General features: G+C 41.4%; 1 protein-coding gene across 1 annotated transcript; it reads right to left on the bottom strand.

The window, feature by feature from the left end:
- Window positions 1–11,231: 11,231 nt before the first annotated feature.
- On the bottom strand, window positions 11,232–22,930 carry fgf24 (fibroblast growth factor 24). The gene is made up of 5 exons (XM_021561344.2): window positions 22,202–22,930; window positions 22,000–22,036; window positions 18,337–18,514; window positions 16,165–16,271; window positions 11,232–13,046 (listed from the first exon to the last, which is right to left on the bottom strand). Exons 1-5 carry the CDS (start codon window positions 22,231–22,233, stop codon window positions 12,768–12,770), a joined length of 633 nt encoding a protein of 210 aa, XP_021417019.1. The 5' UTR covers window positions 22,234–22,930; the 3' UTR covers window positions 11,232–12,767.
- Window positions 22,931–23,734: the final 804 nt, after the last annotated feature.

The raw sequence follows: 23,734 nt of genomic DNA, 5'->3' as shown, positions 1-23,734 counted from the left end.
TGTGGCACTCCTTTCATTTCATCTTTATTTCCAACAGGCATTGTTACTCATGTTCAGGAATGCATGTCTCAGGTAGACAGTTAGTGGTAAATTAATGATATTCTTGGTTCCCAGTGACCGGTGAGGGGAAAAATGTGACTTTGACATGAGGGGGTTCTCTAGCTGAAGGACTCAGTACTCCACTACATGGAGAGAAAAAAAGAAAGAAAGGAAGACTTGCAAATCGAGACTTGAAGGCAGTCAAGCTCTGTTTCCAGCACACAGAGAGGACATCTGCCAGAGCTCTACATGATGGAGCGCTGTGGATGCAGCAACATACTCTACATTCATTACGCCTCAGTCATGAATTAACTAGTGGGAATTCCCCTGGACTCTGATAGTTGACACTGATGCCGACCAGAATTATTACCAAGGCCTTATGCACTACTGTATGAAAGGTATCATTGTTGAAAAGTCTGGATAAATCACAAGGCTTGCCCTAAGTGAGGCGCAGTGGGCCAGGTTCTAGCTGGGTTTGAATGCCCAAATGTGGTAACAATCAGAGAGTTAAGAGCGTTGAGGTTCCTGCATTGTGAGGCATTTACATGACACTACAACATCCTCTGGCAGCCATTAACATTACATGGGGAATGTTTAAACAATGCGATGCAACTGAATATCTAGAATTGGACCAATATAAAAAATTATTGGCCTAACTGTCTAAATATATGACTCTGGTCACAAGAATACAATACGCATAGAAGAGTGATCAACAACACTGGTTGACATCCATTTCCTAATTCTGTTTGCAAGTGATCAGCCATCAACATTTCTCAAAACAGTTTGCCAAACTTGCATGGTCATAGTTGAAAGACACATGGAGGTCTATAAGATAACTTGTTACGGCAAAGCTAGCTCCCAATGAACTGCCGTTCTCTGAAGGTGCCACGGCGTCGACAAAAGGCAGTTGCGCAACCTGTCAGGTTCTCAGGTGACGTCCCTCAGTCATGGCTGCGTGCCCACAGTCGGCTGTGCTGTTGTGATTGGGCCATGTTGATCCGTTTCGTTAAGAGGTAACCCAAGACCTTGTATCTCAGTTTCACCGTCTTGATGGAGTCCCCTGGGTGTGCAAACAAAGCCAGCTGGGTCCTATGTGGGTTACACCTCAGGAGCTTGGTTGAAAAGATGAAGGCTGGTTCAGTTTACTGTAAATACACACAGGCAGGGTACCGAGGAGGTCGCATACGTCGGCCCTTTTTATGCTCCCTACAGAACCTGTTGGGTTAAAAGAGATTGTTCTTCACATCCCAGCCTTGTTCAACATCCTGTAGGTGAGACAGGGTACAGTATGGTCGTCACGTTTAACTTACCTGCATTTTATAACTCAGACAGTACAGTACAATCAATGCATACAACTCTGTTCCACGTTCATTGAAAGAACAAGCTCACATGGAAACGGTTTGAACTGTTTCTTATGAGAGACTTTAGTTAGTTTGTTTTTTTTCAATTGTTTAAGCACAATTTTGAAAACAGGGCCCGGTTTGTCAAAACACTACACACAATTAGCACAACCCTACACCAAAATAGCTCAACACTTCAGATCATTTGCAAAATGGAACACTTTTGAACACTTATTTCTCTCCAGATACCCATTTCAGTCAACATGGAGAATCACAACAAAACAGTTTTCATGCTACTACAGTAGTGTGCGTAACACTGTTAGCTCAGCAAACAACAGACAAACGTAAAATACTGTATCCAGTACAGGTTACAATTACAGTAAATAACAACAACAACAAACATAAAAAATAATCTGAAAAAAACGGACAATATTGTACAGAAAATACTACAGTAAACATACTATACATTATCTCTTCGCCTAGCTGGATCTGGCCAGAGAATTTCATCAGCATCACAAGCAATATCGTCATTAGCAAGACAACGCGAGAAGAACCGTCTTGAAAGTCGAATCCATCCTTGCACAGCTGCGGCGTGGACTTGGTCACAGGCGTCCTCCATGGCCTGAATGAGGGGTACCTAAGCCTGGGGCTGGAGATCGTAAACCTTCCACCGCCATGCAGAGAACAACTCTTCGATAGGGTTTAGAAACGGAGAGTATGGTGGAAGGTATAGTACTGTCAACTGTGGATGGTGTTGAAACCAGTTCTGGACCAAAGCAGAGCGGTGGAATGACACATTGTCCCAGATGACCGTGTATTGCATCTGGTGCATTTCATTACCTGCTGTGACGATGTGGTGCAATCGGTCCAAAAATTTGAGAATGTGAGGTGTTGTAAGGGCCCATTTTGGCATAACGGAGGACGACCCCATGCTGTGAAATGGCAGCGCAAAGGGTGATGTTACCCCCACGTTGCCCTGGGACATTGATTATAGCCCCGTGGCTAATGATATTTCTGCCTCTCCTTCTTGCTTTTGTGAGGTTGAACCCTGCCTCATCATTATATATGAATTCATGCAGGATTTCCTCAGCATCCATCTGCAAAACTCCCTGAAATACAGTGAAAGACAAGATTGTGTTAGTTCAGGATAGGTCTAGTATACAGTCAATGTAAAATAGTCATGTGTGCAGTATGCAACATCACAGTGCTAAAGTGAACAATACAAACCTCCACATACTCATGCCGCAGCCGTTTGACCCTCTCTGAATTCCGCTCAAAAGGCACTCGATAAAGTTGTTTCATTTGAACCTGATGTCTTTTCAGGATGCGTGCCAGTGTTGACTGAGAGACCTGATGGACATTATTGAAAATGGCATGGTCACCGATAATGTTGGCTTGTAGTTCTCTGAGCCTGATAGCATTATTGGCCAAAACCATGTTTATTATCTCTCTCTCTTGTTCTTGCGTGAATATGGGCCCCCTTCCTCCTTGTCATTCCCGACCCTCAATCCTATGAAGAGAATAATACATGTAACTTACGGTACAATGTCACAGGAAGGGGTATCACAAGTGCTGATATGGTGCAGACAATAAGCAGCTGATTACTGTAACTGTAGACAGATATTTTACCTGTTTTCCTGTCGAAAAGTCCTTATGACAGATGCCACTGTATATCTGCTAAGATTTGGCTGAACCCTCAGTCCAGCCTCCCTCAGCGTCAATCCGTTGTTCACAACATGGTCCACTAGTGTTGCACGAATGTCATTTGATAAGTTTGGTCCTCTTCTTTGTGAACGTTCTCCTCCTGCTTCAGGTCTTCCTCGACCTCTGGCTCGGCCTCTTCCTCTACCTCCTTCTCCTCCTCTGTGTACTCCTCCTCTCACCCTCACTCTTCTTCTGACTCCTTCCATTTTGGTTGAAGGCAGGTGAACCTACCTGCTGCATTTTTATAGTGCTTAAACCTGATTGGTGTGTCTACAATTTAACAATCATGTGTTTGTGCACCTGATGGCTGTGTTTAACAGATTGGCTCATAGGTGTGGTAATTTGACAGTCAGTGCTTTGGAATTGCAAGGAAGTGACATCATGATATACTTCTGTGTCTGATGTATACAAGTGTGTTTAGTGTTTTGCAAATCACTGTGTGTAATGTTTTGCAAATAGTGTGAAGCTGACAATGTGCTCACAGTTGTGCAAATCTAGCCTTGTGTTTTGCTCCTTGAGTGTAAGGTTTTGCTAATTGTGGGAAAAGTTACATTTTAGTGTGTAAGCAATCGTAAAAAACTGTAATACAGCAAAGTATTTGTTGTGTCAGTTCCATGAAATATCCAAACAAGTACCGTATACCTAATCTCCCAAAGGTTTGATTTAACATGATGCTTCAGGAAAGCTCTGAGCTAATCTGTGCAGCCGTACATGGGTTATTAGTCGGCGTTCATCTGAGAAAAGATTTATTTGGTGTGTGTCGTTTCTCTCCTTGACCCCGGACACTGTCCAAACACTTACAACGACCTGTGTGTGTGTGTGTGTGTGTGTGTGTGTGTGTGTGTGTGTGTGTGTGTGCCTGCATGTGTGTGTAGGTGTGTATTTGCACATCAACACCCCAGCGAAGAGCCCCATGGACAAATCATCACAATGGACCCAGGAGGATATGCCGGTGTTATGCCTTCAACAGGTTAGAACATCTGTTTGATAGAGGATCCTAATTGCGTTCCAAGTCAATGGTCACACTGTCTTTGAGGTAAATGTTAATCATGTCTTAGTTGTTAGAATGGGTTGGGTCCCTAAGGGATCATGCTTAGGGAACTATACGCTACTCGGATGGATCAAGAACTTAACGATGTTCCTGACATCAGGGATACGGGTAAATGATAGGACCTAAACCGTTCTCTCCTTCCCTTACCGATTTTTACACCCAAACATTAGTATATCACTTGAATTGCAAGAGTAAACTATTTGTAGAGAGCAGGCACCATTGTTAATCATGTGTTTGTTCTAGAGACAATAAGGTTAATGAGAGTTCCATTTAAACACAATACTATCTCTAAATCTGTATGGAGTGACACAACAAGCGAACAAACCTCAGTGCTCCCTACAGGAACCCACTGTTGGCCTATAGCACTTGAAAGGCTATCCCATGCACAATGGGACTGGACCAGAGGCCTCGGGCCCCACGGCCGCTGGCTCCTAGCAAAAGCCTGTGAGCTCCCTGCTGTTCTAAGCAACATGCTGAACAGTAGGGGGTCGCTCTCTGTTTGTTTAAAACTCACAGGAGTCCCATTAAAGCCCTGATTCCCCTCATTTAGGACTTCCACGGGACACAAAGGACAGCCCTGGGAAGCGGCACATTGCAAGGGACACCAATTATCAGGGCGAGGACACAGGCCAGCTTGTTCGTGCTCAGGGACATGTCAAGTCGTTGGACGACCCCCTTCGTCAAACCCATTGACCACAGCGCACAGAGAGGCATCTTAATTGGTGTTGGGTAAACAGATTTTGTCAGGAAGTAGCAAAGGAAGCTAAGTAGCTGAATGTTCACATTGTCCAACCCCTGACCTGGGCTTCGGGGCCATTCTGAGACATCATTATGCTCCATTACTTTGATTAATTGTCTCTGACTCCCCTTTACGGTAGCTGGAAATCCAGGACAGCAATTAAAAGCAATATTCTGGCAATAACCACCGGAGTAAATAAAAAGTGAGCCCTTTTCTCTGTGTACAATGATATGATAGTGGCGAGGGGCACTGAACCCCCCCCCCCCCCCCCCCCACTGCACTCCCAAACCTGTCCCTCTCCACGGTCACCCCACTACCCTACCCGGCCTCCCCCTCATGGGTCTTTCATTCCATTTAAAAAGGGGATTTTGTTAGTGAATCACTTGACATCATTAGTTTTGGAGAGCGGCCACAATGACAGAGTGTTGTCTTGGCTTATTAAAACATATGTCAGATCAGCAGTGGAGGACCAGAGTTTCGACCTCAGGTGAAAGGTCTGGGAAGTTGTTGTTTTTTGTCACTTACTTCTGTTCCCTCTGTCTGGGCCTTTCCTCTGTCTGGGCTTGAGAGGTATCCATCTTCTCCAGGCAGAACCCAGTCCCATGGTCCATTATTACAGGGACTGACCAACCACAATAGGCCACTGTTGTCCCACAAGGCCTGAAGTGCAGAGTGTGAAGTTCAGTGACCAATGATGGGCTTTTATGCCAGGTGACAGTGCGGAAATTAGCAGGATGATATTGACTTGATCTCATCTGCTTCACACACTTTATTAATGTGATAATGCCAATGTGCCAGATGGGCACTGGATCTCATACTGTGGAGGGTCCCTGGTCCGCTTCCTATGTTGGGAAGACAGGGACGGAACCCACTTTGTTGCATAACATTTTTGATTTCTCACTGGCACCCCACTTGCCACTATTGTTGTCTTTGGAAAGACAAAGCCTTTCAGATTTATGATGATGAGTATAACATTTAAATGATCTATATTTCCTCATTAAAAAGCATAGCACCAACGACTGTAAACGATCTAGCTATACCTGCTCAACGAAAACAGCTAGATATTTTTATGCTACTACCTTAAAACAAGAAAGTTGATTATCTGATATATAACGTTATGCCGATCAGGCGAGGCATTTATAGGCAGGGTGGTCTCTAAGTGGATTAGCAAACAACCATACGGCCACCCCTCATCCATCCAAAATGTTGGAGGGGCCGCACATTTAAATAACCTCCAATTAATGACCTTGTTTCATTGTTTACTCAGTAATCACAGCTGAATAAACTCAAACATCAATTAAAAATTCAAATGGATGAAGAAAGGGACAAAAATAGAGAGAATGTGAGAAAAGAGGAGAGAAAGACTGGTCTTTAGGTAATAACGTACTAATGACCTGGTTGTTTTTAACAATTGTTCATATTTTTGTTACATTTGTTGTTTGTGCACAGGTTGTTTGTTTGGCCATGTTTGGAGTTATGCATCCTAATGAGTAATATATTTATTTTTAGCACAAAACATAGGGATATAAGAAATTCTAACTCACTATATGGAGTGAGATCAAATGAGCTTCAACAAATAAAAATACTGAGAAAGAAATGAGACACAAGAGCACCAGTAGAAGTACTTCAGAAATGTTGCCTCAAGTCCTTAAATATATCCAGTTAGTCATGCTCCTGTGACCCTCGCTCAAAATCCCAGTTCACTTGCTCTAGTAGTGTATAGATGATCCCATGGCCAAAAAGAATTTCTCCTTTGAAGAGGCTCAGATTTGGCCTTGAAAGAGTCAAGGGGCTTTTGCCCATTGGTGGGAAAATGCTGATTAATTGTGTCATAGCCCTGTGAGAAAGTACGCCCAGCGCAAAGCACTAATTATGGGCCCTGCACTGACCAAGAAAAAAAGGGGCAAAACTCCCAACAAAGGCTCATCTCATATCTCAAGACAATGAGGGAGCAAGAGAATAGGAGAAAGAGGAAGTTAATGAGGTGTGTCACCTGGCAGCTGCTGATGGTGGGAGAGGAAGAAGGGGGAGTATTGGGGGGGTATTCAGGACTATGGAAGTCCTTCTGGAGGTCCCTTTTTTCCTCAGCGAGGGGTACCCAGCAGGTTGTGTGTGCCAAGGATGTGAAGAGATATGCATGAAGGGACACAATCTGGAGAGCACCTAAAAAAGAATCAAAATACCAGTAAAAAAAATCCCTGTAAGTAACAAAACATTTAAGATCAATAAGCAATCAGACATATAGGTCGGTATTTTATCAAAATAAAAAAACATGTCATCTATTAAATTAACAATATTGTACATGTACTGTATAACATCTGTCGTCAAACTACTATAAATAGAATAATATTTTTCTAACTAACCACTTAGTATGGGTCAACGGCTAAAGCAACAGTGCTTCATACCCATCCAAACATCTATTATTAAAAGAAAACTGAGACGGTTTTCAGCAAAATAATTGTATATAAGCAGATTTATAATCCTGTAAAAACACTGCTCAGCTGTAGGTCCAAAGACAAACAATAAAAACATTGAGAATCACAAAATGTTCCCCTTGTGGAATGTTTAGTCATAATAGAAGACCAGGTAAGTACGGTCTAATATTTAGCTAGAGTAAGAAAGACTGCAGTACGGTGTCTCAGTGGTAAATTACGTGACATAGATCTACAGTAAAAGGCTATAGTAGAGCCTGGCGACCATTTTGGTTTTGTCTTTGTTTTTCCCTAACCTGAGGGTAAGTTAAGTAGTATTTGAGAGACAACGGTTGTTCTATGTCTCAAATAGTGTGTTGACAGGGCTTCTTATTAAGTTTGTGCTTGTTGTGCTTAAATTCTGAGGAAGACTTTGGTTGTTCCAATGACATTTGTTTGACTTATGTGCCACCAGAAATAGAGCACATTTTCTCTAGACAGTGACAGAGGCCATTGTAATGCCTTTCTTAATATGTTTTTATATGTTGATGGATGATGTTATGAGAAACATTGAGTTCATAAATAATTTATTTGACATTTTTTCACTAGGTAAAACAAAATCTGACAATATAACTATTTTGCCCCTACTGCATTTAAAGTTTCAGCTCCCCTGCAGAAAAGACTTGGAACGAGGATTTCATGTTTCATTTCAAAGTTATTGGTTCAGTTCCAAGTCTATCCTCCAGTGATCAAAGGTTAACTCAAAGAAAGGCTTGGCAGGAGGTTTATGCAAAATGTCTTTGGTTCATTCCAAAAGGTTCTATACATTTGTTACCATTGGTGCTCGTTTAGAGCTCGTTTTGCCCCATAACCTCTATTTCTTTGGATGACATCTCTCTTCTTTCTCTTCCATAATATACTGAACAAAAATATAAACACAACAAGTGTTGATCCCGTGTTTCATTAGCTGAAATAAAAGATTCCAGAAATGTTCCTTACGCAAAAAAACCAACATATTTCTCTCCTATTTTGTGCACAAATGTGTTTATATCTCTGTTGGTGAGCATTTCTGCTTTGCCAAGATAATCCATCCACCAGACAGATGTGGAATATCAAGAAGCTGATTACACAGCATGCTCATTACACAGGTGCACCTTGTGCAGGCCACTCGAAAATGTGCAGTTTTGTCACACAACACAACGCCACAGAGTTTTGAGGGAGTGTGCAATTGGCATGCTGACTGCAGGAATGTCCACCAGAACTATTGTCAGAGAATTTAATGTTCATTTCTCTACAATAAGCCGCCTCTGTCATTTTAGAGAATTTGTCAATACGTCCAACTGGCCTCACAACCGCAGACAACGTGTAACCCGCCAGCCCAGGACATCCACATCCGGTTTCTTCACCTGCGGAATCATCTGAGACCAGTCACCTGGACAGCTGATGAAACTGTGGGTTTGCACAACCGAAGAATTTCTGCACAAACTGTCCGAAACCATCTCAGGGAAGCTCATCTGCGTGCCCATCGTCCTCACCGGGGTCTTGACCTGACTGCAGTTCGGAGTCGTAACCGACTTCAGTGGGCAAATGCTCACCTTGGATGACCACCACTGGAGAAGTGTGCTCTTCACAGATGAATCCCAGTTTCAACTGTACCAGGCAGATGGCAGGCAGCGTGTATTGCGTCGTGTGGGCGAGTGGTTTGCTGATTTCAACATTGTGAGCATAGTGCCCCATGGTGGCGGTGGGGTTATGGTATGGGCAGGCATAAGCTACGGACAAAGAACACAAATGCATTTTATCGATGGCAATTTGAATGCATAGAGATACCGTGACGAGATCCTGAGGCCCCTTGTCCTGCCATTCATGCACTGCCGTCACCTCATGTTTCAGCATGATAATGCACGACTCCATGTCGCAAGGATTTGTGCACAATTCCTGTAAACTGAAAATACTCCAGTTCTTCCTTTGCCTGCCTACTCACCAGACATGTCACCCATTGAGCTTGTTTGGGATGCTCTGTTCCAGTTTCCACTAATATCCAGCAATTTCGCACAGCCATTGAAGAAGAGTGGGACAACATTCCACAGGCCACAATCGCCAGCCTGATCAACTCTATGTGAAGGAGATATGTTGCGCTGCATGAGGTAAATGGTGGTCACACCAGATACGGACTGGTTTTCTGATCCACGCCACTCCATTTTTTTAAAGGTATCTGTGAACAACAGATGCATATCTGTATTCCCAGTCATGTGAAATCCATAGATTAGGGCCTAATGAATGTGTTTATATTGACTGATTTCCTTATATGAACTGTAATTCAGTAAAATCTTTGAAATTGTTGCATTTTTATTTTTGTTCAGTGTAGATTGTTGAGGGACATTATTAATATGCATATCATTATTTTATTATTACTACCCTGTAGGTCATTTGTACAGGCACAATATTTGTATTTTGATATGCTAAATTGACAAATCACCAGCCCTGGTCATGAACCTGTTAAGGGATTCCGTATGGTACGAGTACCATACATGAAATAAAAGGTGCTATGAGAAACCGCAAAGCATGACTGAGCATCCCTAAAAAACATACACGCGTGAATTGAATACTAGTTTCTTTGAGTTCTGGTTTGGAGAATCTTCATGTCACATACAAAACAGTACTGTTAAAAGCAGACAGAGTCTGAAACATGTATCAGACATCTAAATCCAATGAAGGAATAGAGTCTTCATCTGGTGTAGCTAGGTGGCTAGCCTACTGGGTGTCTGATAACATCAGTAGGAACTTAAACAAAATACCTTTTTTGTTCAAAACTGCCATTTTTCAGTCTGACGGTTACTGTAAACACCATTCCAGCGCACAACATTATAAGACATGCTTTTCCACATTCCTTCATCCTGTTTTTAAGGAGGAAAAATGTCTCAAACCTTTGTGCCAAAAAGAGGCTTGCAACATTTTGTATTATCATTTGTATTAAAGTAACACAATGTTCAGTCATAGTATTTCTAATAAAAGACCCGTGTGGAACTACAGAATAGCAGAATGCTCACAGCAGAGAGCTCGCTGCTATTCTCTCAACATTCCTTGTCTTTCAACTGTTATGGACTTATGGCAAAATGTCCTCTTTCTCGATTTAGTTGTGCCAGTAAGGAGCCCATTGGTGCACTGGCTACACCAAAATGCTAAAATATCTCTCCATATTTCCACAATTTCAATGATACCAAACTCCCTTTATCCTGGTTTTCAGCCTTGACTTTGATGTCCACATAACATTCCAAGCAATTTATCTCAGATTTTATAAGTTTAGGCCATCCCAGTTATGATTGCAATTTGCGTAATGTGAAAGGTTATGCGGGCACTGTCTGCCAACCCACATCTTAACTCAGATGTTAGATTAACAAAAATCTATATTTGTATCATGTGGACCAACAAAAAAACAATAATAATACTTTTGTTCCTTGTAGATAAAATTGCATTAAAGTCAGTACATGCAGAATTCCTAAAACATCCATTCTATCCAAATATTAAAGAGGTGATGAGAGGTAACTACTAACACCTAAGATCTGTTGGAGAACGTCTTAGCATGGACCAGCTAATGTACCGTCAAAGTTCACGGTTAGGTTATAGTAAACTTGTCAGCCATTAAAACACATTTCCAATCCTTAGATTAGTTCTTCCAATGATCCCGCAATGCAACCTTTCTCAACATAGAAATCTGCTGCTGTTACAAGAAGCCTTCACACTTTAAGGTTTGTATATGAAAATGCATACCTTGGCAGTATGCAGAGAAGGGAATGTACTCAATGTCTGACCAATTGATAGCTACAACATTAGTCTAAAGTTCTATGGGAAAGTAGTTACCAGTGAATTTATATAACCCCCAATGTCTAGGAGAGAAAAGGCACATGTACAGTATTTGCCCCACAACTATAAACACATAGAATACCTTTTTTAAATATAGTCCTCATTTTATTAACAGAGGCCAAATAAATTCATCACATTGTATTTACAAAGAAAGGCAATAAATATCTTATAATAGTCATAAAATTATTTTTGCATACATTTTAAAAATTCATAAATGTGTCATGTTGTTAGTAGCATCTCATACAAAACCTGTCAGGTGGTAGACAAATATATAGGCTACTACAGCTGTACCCAGGAATAGAGGCTGAACTTTGTCGTCACTGGTAAAATGGTCAACATTGTTCTGTAGGGATCACAACTCCTCTGGTTGCCAGGTCTAGTGATGGCCGCAACCTGTTCCCCGAATCCAAAATAAGCACATTTCTCGTTATATGGTTTTCAGGGTTTAAGAGTTAGGTCTTACAATACGGAGATAGTGGGTGGGTAGGATGAATATATATACCTTTCCTAGTACGCATTACAACAATTCAGTGCTCTCGACAATATAACTGGCTTGATTGAACACAATGTTAGAGATGAAGAGTTTTTGGGATGTCTCTTTGAACATGGGTGCTTGGGTGCACCATGAACAACCAGTGATACAATCCACCTTTTGGTTGTAGGCCTATGAAAAGCAGGGTAAATTGGTGGATACAGATGGTAATAATACCAGATAGCTTGCTCTGTGTCAAAATATATGTATATAAGATAACCTCATATACTTGTACGGCAATGTTTGAGAAGCTGTCCAGTATTCATTAGTCTTTTTCAACCATTCTACCACACTAAGTAAAGTAAGGCAAAAGGTAGGATATTACATTTCCCATTTTAACAGCGTCAGTGTTTCTGTCTCAGTTAACTTCTGAGCCACATCAACTCAGGTTAAACAAAACTACAACCCCGTCTGTCTGTCTGATGTCTGGCTAGTCAAAGCATGTTGTGTTCAGCTGAATCATAGGTTGCACACCAACATGTCAAAGAAATCACACAGTGCACAACGTGTTCAGCGCATTCCATCCAGAGTAGGCCACGAGTCAGAAGGTATCAACAGAGGGGGAGTTGAGGGAGAGAGAGGGGGCACTGTCAGATGTTGCACTCAAAGCTACGCAGTTATCTAGGTAAACTGTTTCACCTGCCATTGTCGCCTCTCTCCATTTCGTCTCCATGGCGTCCCGATTCCAGTGGAAAATATGGGATCCATGTTGTCTGGGGTAACACAAACAAAACTGACAGGTATTCCAATAAAATCTAGTGGATGATTTTTATAACATTTATAAACTCATGCTGTCAGAAGGATGCCTTCAGTTTGCAATTCAAAGGAGCAGAAGATGGTGGCAAAAAGGGTCCTTTGTCGTCCTTAGTTTATCCAGTATAAATAAAATAACAGACACGTTATAACAATTACCCAGAAACATCCAACAGTTGGGAGATGTTCAATGTTCCTGAAATATAAAAATAAAACCTCTGATTTTTTTTTCTTTTTTGTCGTCGTTCTTTTTACATAAGTCTTTAAGGGGTTTTAAGGCAGCAAGCTTTACATGGCCTTTGAAACAACAGTGCGTGTGTTGTCCATTGGACAATCAGTTTGTTTTGGGGTTGTGTTTTAAGCGACGTGCCCTTCGTGTCCGCTTAGTTACTGTAGTGAAACGAAACTCTTCCAGTGGGTCCACCTTACCCTTTGGGTGGCGTTTCATGAAATGCACTTCCTGTTGTGTTTGTGTGGTCCGCGATCCTTTTTTGGGCCTCCCCTTCCTGTTGAAGCCCAGGTACCAGCCTTTGTACTTGGCTGACACGAGAGCTGTGTAGTTGTTCTCCAAGAATTCTTCCACGAAGACGCACTCCTGGTTCCTTCCATTGAGCTGCAAAGAAAACAACATGTTAAGACACTTAGCACCTGGTTTCTAACACTCTGAAACAATGACTTCCGCCTTCCACGGCGGCAAAACATCAAGCGAAATATACTTTACCTACTGCCAAAGAACATTGCTGTATGTCATAGAAGCCAGAAACAGATGGAACTACTACAGTTGCATTTGTGGTATAGCTCTTTTAAGGACACAGAAACGTTACTAGACATTTCACACCTTGAATTTGTAAGTTTAAGCTATGTGAGTGTTTAAAAAGAATAATACTTGTTTTGTGATGTACACTCCCCTATGTATGTATTTAGACAGTGAAGCAAGACTCAATCAGATCAAGCATTAACCGGCGTTAACCGACACCCCGCATAGCTGTTTTGGCTGTGTCTGAGGTGTAACTGTGTTGGAGCTGTCAAATCTGGGAGCAGCTGCTCTTGATCATCGTCATGGAGCCACACCAGTCCCACATGTTAGAAGTTCAGAACGAGAATGTGTAGGCTATATAGAAATAATGACGCTCAAATTGAAAATCATTCGCCAAAATAATTAGGATTTCCATCAGCTTAATGGAGGTGTAGATCACATGTCACAATCCTGTGTTCTAACTTGTAAACAAGGCTGCATGAGATTTCTCTTAAAGAAATACTTCGGGATTTTGGTCAGATGAACTCGTGGATACCATTTTTATGAAATTATAGGTAGTTTCGCGAGCCAATGCTAACTAGCGTTAGCGAAATGACGAAGTCCATAGACTTCCAGCCATTGCTCTAACGCTAGTTAGCATTGGCTTGCGAAACTACCTCTAACTTCCTTCACATTGGACACAGAGACATAAAAATGGTATCCACAAGTTCATCTGACTCTGGGGAAGAAAAGGGCCTCATTTCCAAAATCATGACGTATCCCTTTAATGCAACTCCGTGCAGCCAATGGCAATGTCCGCTTAAGGTATAATGCCAGGAGCCACTTGTGGATTTGGGAGTCCTAAAGCAGTTCGACCTCCGACACCGCCAAAACCACCACGATGCAGATGTTGGATAAAGCGGATCTGATTTAATAGAGCCCTAAAAGTTTTAGGTTTTATATCAGGGTATTTATATACATATCTGATTTACCATTTAGAAATAAAAGCACTTTATATATCTAGACCCACCATTTTAAGATGTCATAAGTATTTTGACAAGATTCACTTATAATGTATTAATGTAGTCAAAAGTTTAGTATTTGGTCCCATATTCAATGACTACATTATGCTTATGACTCTACAAACTTGTTGGATGCATTTGCAGCTTGTTTTGGTTGTGTTTCAGATGATCTTTTACCCAATAGGAACTGAATGGTGAATAATGTTTCATTTTGGAGTCGCTTTTACTGTGAATAAGAATAGAGTGTGTTTCTGAACACTTCTACAATAATGTGGATGCTCCCATGATTATGACCATGAATGAATCATGAATAATGATGAGTGAGAAAGTTACAGATGAACAAAGATCATACCACCCCAAAAATGCTAACCTCCTGTTATTGGTAATGGTGAGAGGTTAGTGTGTCTTGAGGGTATGATCTTTATGCCTCTGTCATTCATCATTATTCAGGATTCATTCAGGATGATCCATAATCATGGTAGCATCCACATTAATGTAGAATTTTTCAGAAACATCTTTTGTTCTTATTTACAATAAAATTACTCCAAAATGACACAAAACATTATTCACCATTCAGGTACTATTGGGTAAAATATAATCGGAAACTGAAACAAACTGCAAATGCATCCAACGAGTTTGTAAAGTCACCAGCCTGAAGTAAACATTGTGTGTTAGGAATATGGGACCAAATACTAAACTTGTGAATACTTCAATACACTATAAGTTAATTTGTCCAAATACTTATGAACAAAAACCTTTTCAAACGGGGGGACTCGATGTATAAAGTGATTTAAATTCTAAATGGTAAAACAGAAAATTATGACAATACCCTCAAATAAAAGGTGACATTCAGTAATGTCCCCTCATATAACACATTTGATCTCAAATCCAAAATGCTGTAGTGTCGGACCAAATGTATAATTCTAGCTTCACTGTCCAAACAAATACAGAGGGGAGTGTACATGCTGCTATTTTACATGGCGCCACCTGGTGAACAAGAGGTATAATTGCAATGGCTTTCCTCCTATGTGGGCATTAGACTTCCAAAGCACTGTGATCATTGTGAGGATTGCAGTCTATAATTGACCGATGAAGTGTCAAAAGAAATGCACGGGTTACTTATCAAAGGGTTTTTATTCGGGGGTACACTGAGTGAGCGCTCTCCATTATGGCTTGTATGTTACGCAAGTGAACATACAGGTAACTGCCAAAATAAAGGAAACACCAACATGAAATGTCTTAATAGAGCATTGGGCCACCACAAGCCAGAACAGCTTCAGTACACCTGGGCATAGATTATACAAGTGTCTGGAACTCTACTGGAGGGATGTGACACTATTCTTCCACAATAAATTCCATCATTTGGTGTGTTGTTGATGGTGGTGGACAATGCTGTCTCAGGCGCCGCTCCAGAATCTCCCGTTAGTGTTCAATTGGGTTGAGATCTGGTGACTGACACGGCCATGGTTTACATTATTATCATGCTCATCAAATCATTCAGTGACCACTCGTCCCCTGTGGATTGGGGCATTGTCATCCTTTGGGGGCATAGCCATGGTAACCAAAATAATGACCTGCCCAGCATTTTTATACATGACCCCGAAGCATGATGGGATGTTAATTGCTTAATTAACTCAGGAACCACACCTGCGTGGAAGCACCTGCTTTCGACATTCTTTATATCCCTCATTTACTCAAGTGTTTCCATTATTTGGGCAGTTATCTGTAGATTCTTCATACATTGATGTGTATTATCATGAATGTCTGCGTGTTGCTAAAAAGGGAACTTAAGCACACATAAAACCATGTTTCTATGCTTAGGTATAGTAATGTTCACACTGGGGTGTCTCTTTAGGTGTTCTCTGTTATTATACCTAGAAAACACAAGAGAATAGAAAAGACCCAATTGTATTTCATTGGGTTAGATTTTCCTCGTTCTCTGGCAAGAGAGTGACAACCAAGGATATGCTTACCTTTCCAACTATTTTGCCATTCTTGTTCATACAGATGTAATGCCCACTCTCCTTCCCTTTTATTCGAATATGGCTCCCAAAGGTTTCCGTCTCAACAATAAGAAGAGCTAGATGGCGAAAGAGAAACAAAACATGATCATTATTTTTCAAACATGCATTGAGTTGTTACAGTCCATAAACTGTTTTAACCGATAAAACATTTGTTTGGTAATTTACTATAAACCCCAGAGAGGTAGACACCAATGCAGTATCATCTTCCTGCAGTGATAAAGTTTACACAACAACATATGTGCCAAAACAAAATGGTTACATTTGAAATGATCCATTCTAAACAAGCACACCAGCGGCTTCTTTTGCTCTGTCACAGCCTTAACCCCTGTGGGGTCAGCTTTGTTTCTGTTCGCTCCTCGCGGGCAAGAGATCTGCCAAACATTTTGGAGGGGTTACGCTCCCTCAGGATTAGGTTTCAGGTTCTCTTTAGTCTGTGCTCACTCAATCAAAAAGTTAAAGATGATCCATCTGTTTAACACACTGGTCTATTCAGTGGCACTCAAGGGAACGGAGGCATGAGGGGGGAGCCAGGAGGTGTGGGGAGGGGCATCTCCAAAATTGTCCCTTTAAACAATCTTGGATGGGAAGGGGAGTGGGAAACTCGTCTGAGAACTGACGTGGAGAGAGAGAGAGGGAAGAAGACATCCCCCTCTCTCAACCAGGGAGAAAAGAGGATACAATGACAGTGGTGAGACTTCTCTGAAATCACAGAAGGCCTGGTTTGAGAAATACAATGGAGCTCCTGAGAGGAGTTGGAGAAGCTGGGACAGAGAGCGCCACAAGTCCCCACTTAGCCGTCCCTCTTCCACCCCTTTCATACTACAAAGGTAAAAAGCTAGCTGTACTGTGATAGCCTGGCTTGAAGTGGTTTTAGTGTAGTGTTGCTCACCGTAGCCAAGCTATAGAAGCCCCACAGCATTTTCAGTGCTGGCTCTCAAACGACTGTGCCGAGGGCGGACTTGTGCGAGTGCAACTGGAAACTACAGGTGCAACAACTGCCTTTAAAAAACATTTACCAGCACTGACATGGATTTCTACACATTTTTACAAATACCTATGCATTTAGATATAGATATAAGATGCTATCCTAGCAGGACAAATGGTGACATCAATTATGTGGGATTGCATGTGACACGTTATATATACCACATTTGTTGAAGGCAAGCACTCCTGCCTGAGGAGAATTATAACTCCCTCTTATCCGCGTGTATATGTGGGGTAGCTGACCTTGCTGTAGCTGCGGCTCCATTTCTCAGCCGTGCTTTCTGACCCTCCATTGTGCGGTTACTGTTATGACTGAGTGAGGATTAGTGCAGAGATGAGAGAAGAGTGTCTTCCCAAGCCTCCTGTTAAATCAGTGTCAGGGAGTTCACAGGTGCCAGGTACTGGGGCTGAGGGGGCAGGGTTGGCAAGTCTTCATGGGAAACATTGAATCTGCTTCCACTCAAGCTCTAACAAGCAACGAGAGGAAACCTCGCCTCAGCATATCTGTGACTGAACACAGTCGACACAACAGTGAGGTCGACTCGGGCCGGCAACATTACCGCGGACTGACTGTTTGTTGGCAAATCATACATGTGAGTGCAAACAGGCAAGCACTCCCATACAAACGCACCTAGACCACCGTCCAACTTTGAATAGAATATGTGCCATGCCCACAGTTACTGTAGAAACTGTAGTGAATGTAGAAACTGATAGACCCTCTGTAGACCTGGAAACGACTATGCCAGGCATCACGCACAATTACTTCCCATGACAACAATCACCTGTATTCCCACCTCAGTATGGTCACTGAACAGAACAGTGGAAGGAACACAGCTGAGATTCAATGAATAAAGACAATATATACATCTAGCCACGCTTTATCTGTGGCAGACATGCTTATAGCCTCAAATTCCCACACTATTCATCATCTTAATGGCTTAACCAAGCAATCAGTAAGTAGCAGAGTTAGGGTCAAAGTTCACAAGTTAGAAATGTAACTCCAACTCTGACCAGTAGCGGTCCAAAATAGGTCCAATGAATCCTGGTTCACATGGGATAATTCCCACAGTAAAGACCATTGATGAGGGGAACTGGCTCAAGTGTCTGTAAGTGAAGTGCACAGGAATTCTCCCGTACCGTACTTGCCCCCATCGTCTCCGTTGGCGTTGACCTTCTTGCCCAGGATCTGGACGTGCTTGCCCGTGGTGCGGCTGTACAATTGGTAGATGCGGATCTGCTTCCGGCTCAGGTCGTCCGGGTTCCGCGTGTGGTTCTCGATATAGATCCTAAAATCAGCTGAGCTCTGTTGTGATTCCTGGAGGAGAAAGACATGACACAGGTGTTCATGGAGCAGCTTTTACTCGGTCCTCTGTCATGAAGCTCTGCTTGGATGTTGCTCTGCTTGGATGTTGTAAGCTGATCTAACTGTGCGGCATTGAGAACACATTCAAAGAAGCAGAAGAGAACAAAAGTGCAACATGGTACGTGCTTCATTATTATTGCATGTCTTTGTATTGAGGCGGCTATTTACTATTTGCCTGGGGCCATATTGAGAAACCAGTATTCCATTTCCACAAGCAAGCAAGCCACTAGCAATTATACACCTGAAGCATCCAGACCTGTTACACTATCATCAAAAATATATCTGCCCTAGGGCCCAGTAAGGCCTATAAATCACAGTGGAGACGTGGATGCGATGGCGAGAGGCAGCTCTTACCATAAAACACACTAGGAAGGAGCATCTCGTAACATAAACTCCCCTATTCAAATATTTCACGCCGTTAGAATGAATGCAAAGGTCTGTTCTGCACTTACAAGTTGCCTAAGGGCCTACTTTTTTTTTATTTAAATAGCTGACTTCGACAACACATCCAAATACATGCAGCCTGAGCGCCCTGTCACCCAACCCCATATGTGGATGGGAAGGAAAATGTACACTTTCAAAACCCCTGAAATCTCAATTCACGCCAAGATCCTGTTCCCCAGCTGTATCGTGTGGTAATTACATAGTAATGGCCTTTTATGTAGCTTCTCTCAGGTGGCTAATTATATACACATTACATTCTCCAACTCCTTGTTATTTTAACCTCAGCAAATGAATGACATTTAGTGAATGAGTGGGGAAATATGCTCAGGGTAGAACAAATCTTTAATACAAAAGGGGAAAACAAACCACTGATCTGAATACAAATCCCAGTTGTTCGAAGCCACGTTATGGCTGTTCTCAGTAAAAATTGGTGTCAGCAAACATTAAAGGTACTACATAACACAGTTAGTTTTCGAAGTATATTAATCAAAATATGAAACAATTGTATATCACTTTTTAATATTCAACTAAAATAAAGTAATTTGCCTCAAGAAAACATGCATCTTAATCAATAAGAAAATCTTATTTAAATATCTTTATCAAACTTTCTTTGAATTGAGTCAATGTTTAGAGGGGAGGAACATTAACAGTTATTATGATACACCTCATAAGTTCATATAATAGAGCATCCGATAGAGCCTCTACAACACTCAAAGAGCATTCAAAACCAATAGAGCATTCAATAGAGCCTCTACAACACTAAAAGAGCATGTAAAACCAATAGAGCATCTAAACAACACTAAAAGAGCATTCAAAATCAATAGAGCATCCAATAGAGCCTCTACAACACCAAAAGAACATTCAAAACCAATAGAGCATCTAAATAGAGCATCCAAAACGCTCCACAACCTAGAAGGACATCATCATACTACGCCCCCCCCCCCCCCCCCCCCCCCACTCCAAAAGCCAACCACCAAGCCAGCATGAACTAAAACATTTTGGGGGGGATAACTACTGCTGAGGGATTTGTGCCAAATCTCTCCATCTCTAAACAAACATAAAGGTTTGTTTTGTAGACAGTTGCATTTCACATCGAGGAAAAAAGGCAAGCCTCTGCAGAGGGCTGAGGTTAATGCAATCGACAACATTTTTTATCGAGCCGTCTCCCTTTTCAAAGACGGCCCGAAAATGGATATGGTTGAAACTTCAAAAGTCTGGCACCATCTTCACTGGGAAGCTTAGCCCCCTTGCATCTCAGATACGCTTTATTATCTGCATAACACAGTCTACCTGCCATCAAGGTTGTGCTACATAATTGTATTGGTCTATCTAGAGGATTTTGTCTTTAGCAAAGCCTCTATGAGACTTCCTTCTGGCCTACATCTTAATTACAGAAGTAATTAGTCATACAAAGCAAGAACTATATCAGAATTTAAACACTAGTATTGTATTACTATCTAGGACAGGGGCGAAATCAGACAGTAACACTAGCATTGTTTGTCCCAATTCCTTTGGAACAATCAGAGCACAAACCCTCACATTACCCAGTTGTGCCTCGTTTTTTATTGGTGTCTTTGTAAAATGTCCCCTTTTATTATGAAATGGGAATGCCAGGTTTTGTAATCATGATCCCTTGACACATTTATTAAGGAACATCTCTGACAGAGATGTTGTGTCTCTGACAGAGATGTGAAATCCAAGAGGTAAAAGGGGGGATTCTACTCTCTGTCTTCGTCTATTGCTGCCTCATTGGATGGATTGGCCTCTTCATAAATAATTAGGTTGGCATGAGTGTTCTTTTTTTTTGAAATCCAAAGTATTTTTTAAGAAGCTAGATTTCATGACATCTTATCACGTCAATCAGAGGGGAAAGGATTGGGTGAATTGTATGTAATTACTTAGCCCTGTATAAATAGAAGCAATATTTTTTATTTTTTTTCACATATGCTTTAAATTGGAGACAGGGTGAAGAAGGTGAAACAATTCTAGTAGTTCTCTGTAATCCTGGAGAGGTTTGATTGGCATCACCTCGGTATATGATACTGACTAGACTATAAAACTACCCCAACAACAGAGGCATGGAAGCAGGATGTGGGCTAACCACTGCCTCTCACTGTATCCAGCAATATAACATGGTGGTTTCCTAACTACCCTTTATATCTGACATTAATTTAACCCAAATACATAATGTCAAATGTCTAGATGTTTTACATTCATGTTCATATGTCACATATCATGAACAAACAATAACCAATAGCCTACAAGCATGCCCAAAACGGAAATACATGAATTGTTAATATTAAGCTACAGTTAAGAAATTGAATCTAACACCGTGCAGAATGTTACTTTACATAATAATACATCATGTTAATTTTGACTTGAGTATTGCATGAAAGGTAGGCTACAGACAACCAATTTAACAAATCAATCGCATGCGAAAAAGGCGCGCGATTCGTGGAGTTTATATTATTACCGAATAGATCCACGACACTGAAAATGATCAAAATCACAAATGATCCCGATCTAAATGTCTTTAAATTTCTTCAGGCTACATGTCAGTTTTTTCCATGCCTCAACGCTAGTTGCCTGGCTCAATGGTGCGCTGTGCGCTTATCTGATGCACTCGAGGACTCCTCGTTCATTAGAGTAAGGTACGCAGTAGTGTCGTTTCTTCTACATTACAAACCTATTTCCCTACCATACATGTCATGTTTAAACAAGGGTAGAGTTACCATGCTTGTATTTTTATGAAATGAACAATACAACTTTAATTAGGGAATTGTGTTAATCTTATGTATTTAAAGTCATATTAAAAAGTAATAAGACAAAGCTCAGAAAAAGAACCAGCGCGCCTAACCACAGTATTTTCCAGTTTGCAAGTATCCAATTATATGATAACGATTTGTTCATAATAAATCCAGAATGGGTGCCGCAAAATCACACACACACACACACACACACTGTCCAAAAACTGAGCAATCGAATCAACCTACCTGGAGCTGGAAATAGAGGACCAGAAAATGTAAACACCTGGAGAGAGAAGGGGAGGAGGGGGTTACTCACAAGCAATAACATTAAATATAAACACTATAGCCTAAATGGATGACAAGGGTAGTAACTAGCTTTTAGCGACTTCTATTGGTAAGAATGTACGTGTTTTGAGAAACGAAAGGAATAGAAAGATGGAATCCTTACAGGTATATGAACCTCGAAGGCAGAAGATACATCTTGACTTGCTGAAATACACCTGTTTCCACAGTGTTAAAGCCCCGAGAGAAGTAGAGGATAGACCCGCCAGCGTCCACTACGCGAACAATTCCGGAGGTGCCTTTGAATCCCAGTGTAATGATAAACAACTGGAGTGCAACAATGTCACTGAATGCAACATTAGGTGCTTCCTTGTAAAAAAAAAATGATCCAGGGGAAAAATATAGCCTATTGTTTCCTGTCCCCCTCCAAATCTCCTCGCTCCGCTCTCACGGGCTGTGTAGACAGTGGTATCTTGCTGGGCGCCGAAATATTCAATTTGCAACCATTGCTTAGTATATTTTCCCTTGTTTAAAAATCCATTGCGCGCACCCTCTTTGCTCCCAAAGGTGCTGCTCCAAAGATCAGATGTATTTCAATTCCGTGCGTACCTGGGGATATCTACACTTTGCATGGATCATGTTAATCTTCCGACTCCACATTGGAAAAAGGGCAAAAGGGGACAAGTGCGTAAAATTGAATAGGAAAATGTAAATTAAAAAAAGTTATGGGGTATACCTCACGTTGTGATAAAACGTCAGTGATATCCAGAGAGTATAAATATTACATCTGAATCAAACCCAGCGGAAGACCTTCGTAGCAGGGGCGATGGTGTAATGCCTGTCAGTAGAGGGTCTGCGGCTAAGGATTTGGGCACAGTGAGTTTTTTTTGTTGGTGGGTGGAAACTTGTCAGCGGTGTGCACCTGATAGGGTAATTTTTGAGAGACCATCAGTTTGGAGAATGTTTTCCTCTAGTCATAAATGATGGTGCTTGGGAGGGAGTTGGTAGGCTACAAGGAGGGACTCACAAATTGATGACTTGTTTTCAACCCTTTAGAAAGTTCTGTATATCCATTTCATTTGGAGCAATTCGATAAGGGATATTTCCTTAAATGCAAGTTTAGTCCTATTTCAAGTTCACAAAAAATGGCCTGAGCTACTTTACATTTTAGTCATTTAGCAGACGCTCTTATCCAGCGCGATTTAGGTGCCTTGCTCATGGGCACATCGATAGATTTTTCACCTAGTCGGTTCAGTGATTCGAACCAGCGACCTTTTGGTTACTGGCCCAATTCAATCGTTAGCCTACCTGTCACCCCTACTTGGGAGAATAGACCTACTGGATTTAAAAAATATACAAAATTAATCACATTTTTTATGATTCATAAATCCGTTTTTCCCCCGATATTATTTTCCAATATTATTAATGGCGTAACCATCACTAATTAGTTAATTATATTGATTGATATTAAATATATATCTGCCGATGTTTTGTTGTATTACCTTTGTCTAGAGATGAGAAAGAGTGTTTGAGGCGTATTTTCAGAACACAATTACACTTTTCGGCTTCCCTTGTTTTGTGGTTATATTGGAGGCCACGTCGTTTGTGGATTGGGTTTAGCTCTCCCAGACAGCATTGAAATGCAGGTTGTTGTGGAACTCGATTTTTCAATAATGTGCTATAACTTATCCTGCATTTA

This window comes from Oncorhynchus mykiss, chromosome 14 (genome assembly GCF_013265735.2).
Source record: "Oncorhynchus mykiss isolate Arlee chromosome 14, USDA_OmykA_1.1, whole genome shotgun sequence".
Classification (NCBI taxonomy): domain Eukaryota; kingdom Metazoa; phylum Chordata; class Actinopteri; order Salmoniformes; family Salmonidae; genus Oncorhynchus; species Oncorhynchus mykiss.
This window is presented reverse-complemented; position numbering and strand designations above follow the sequence as displayed.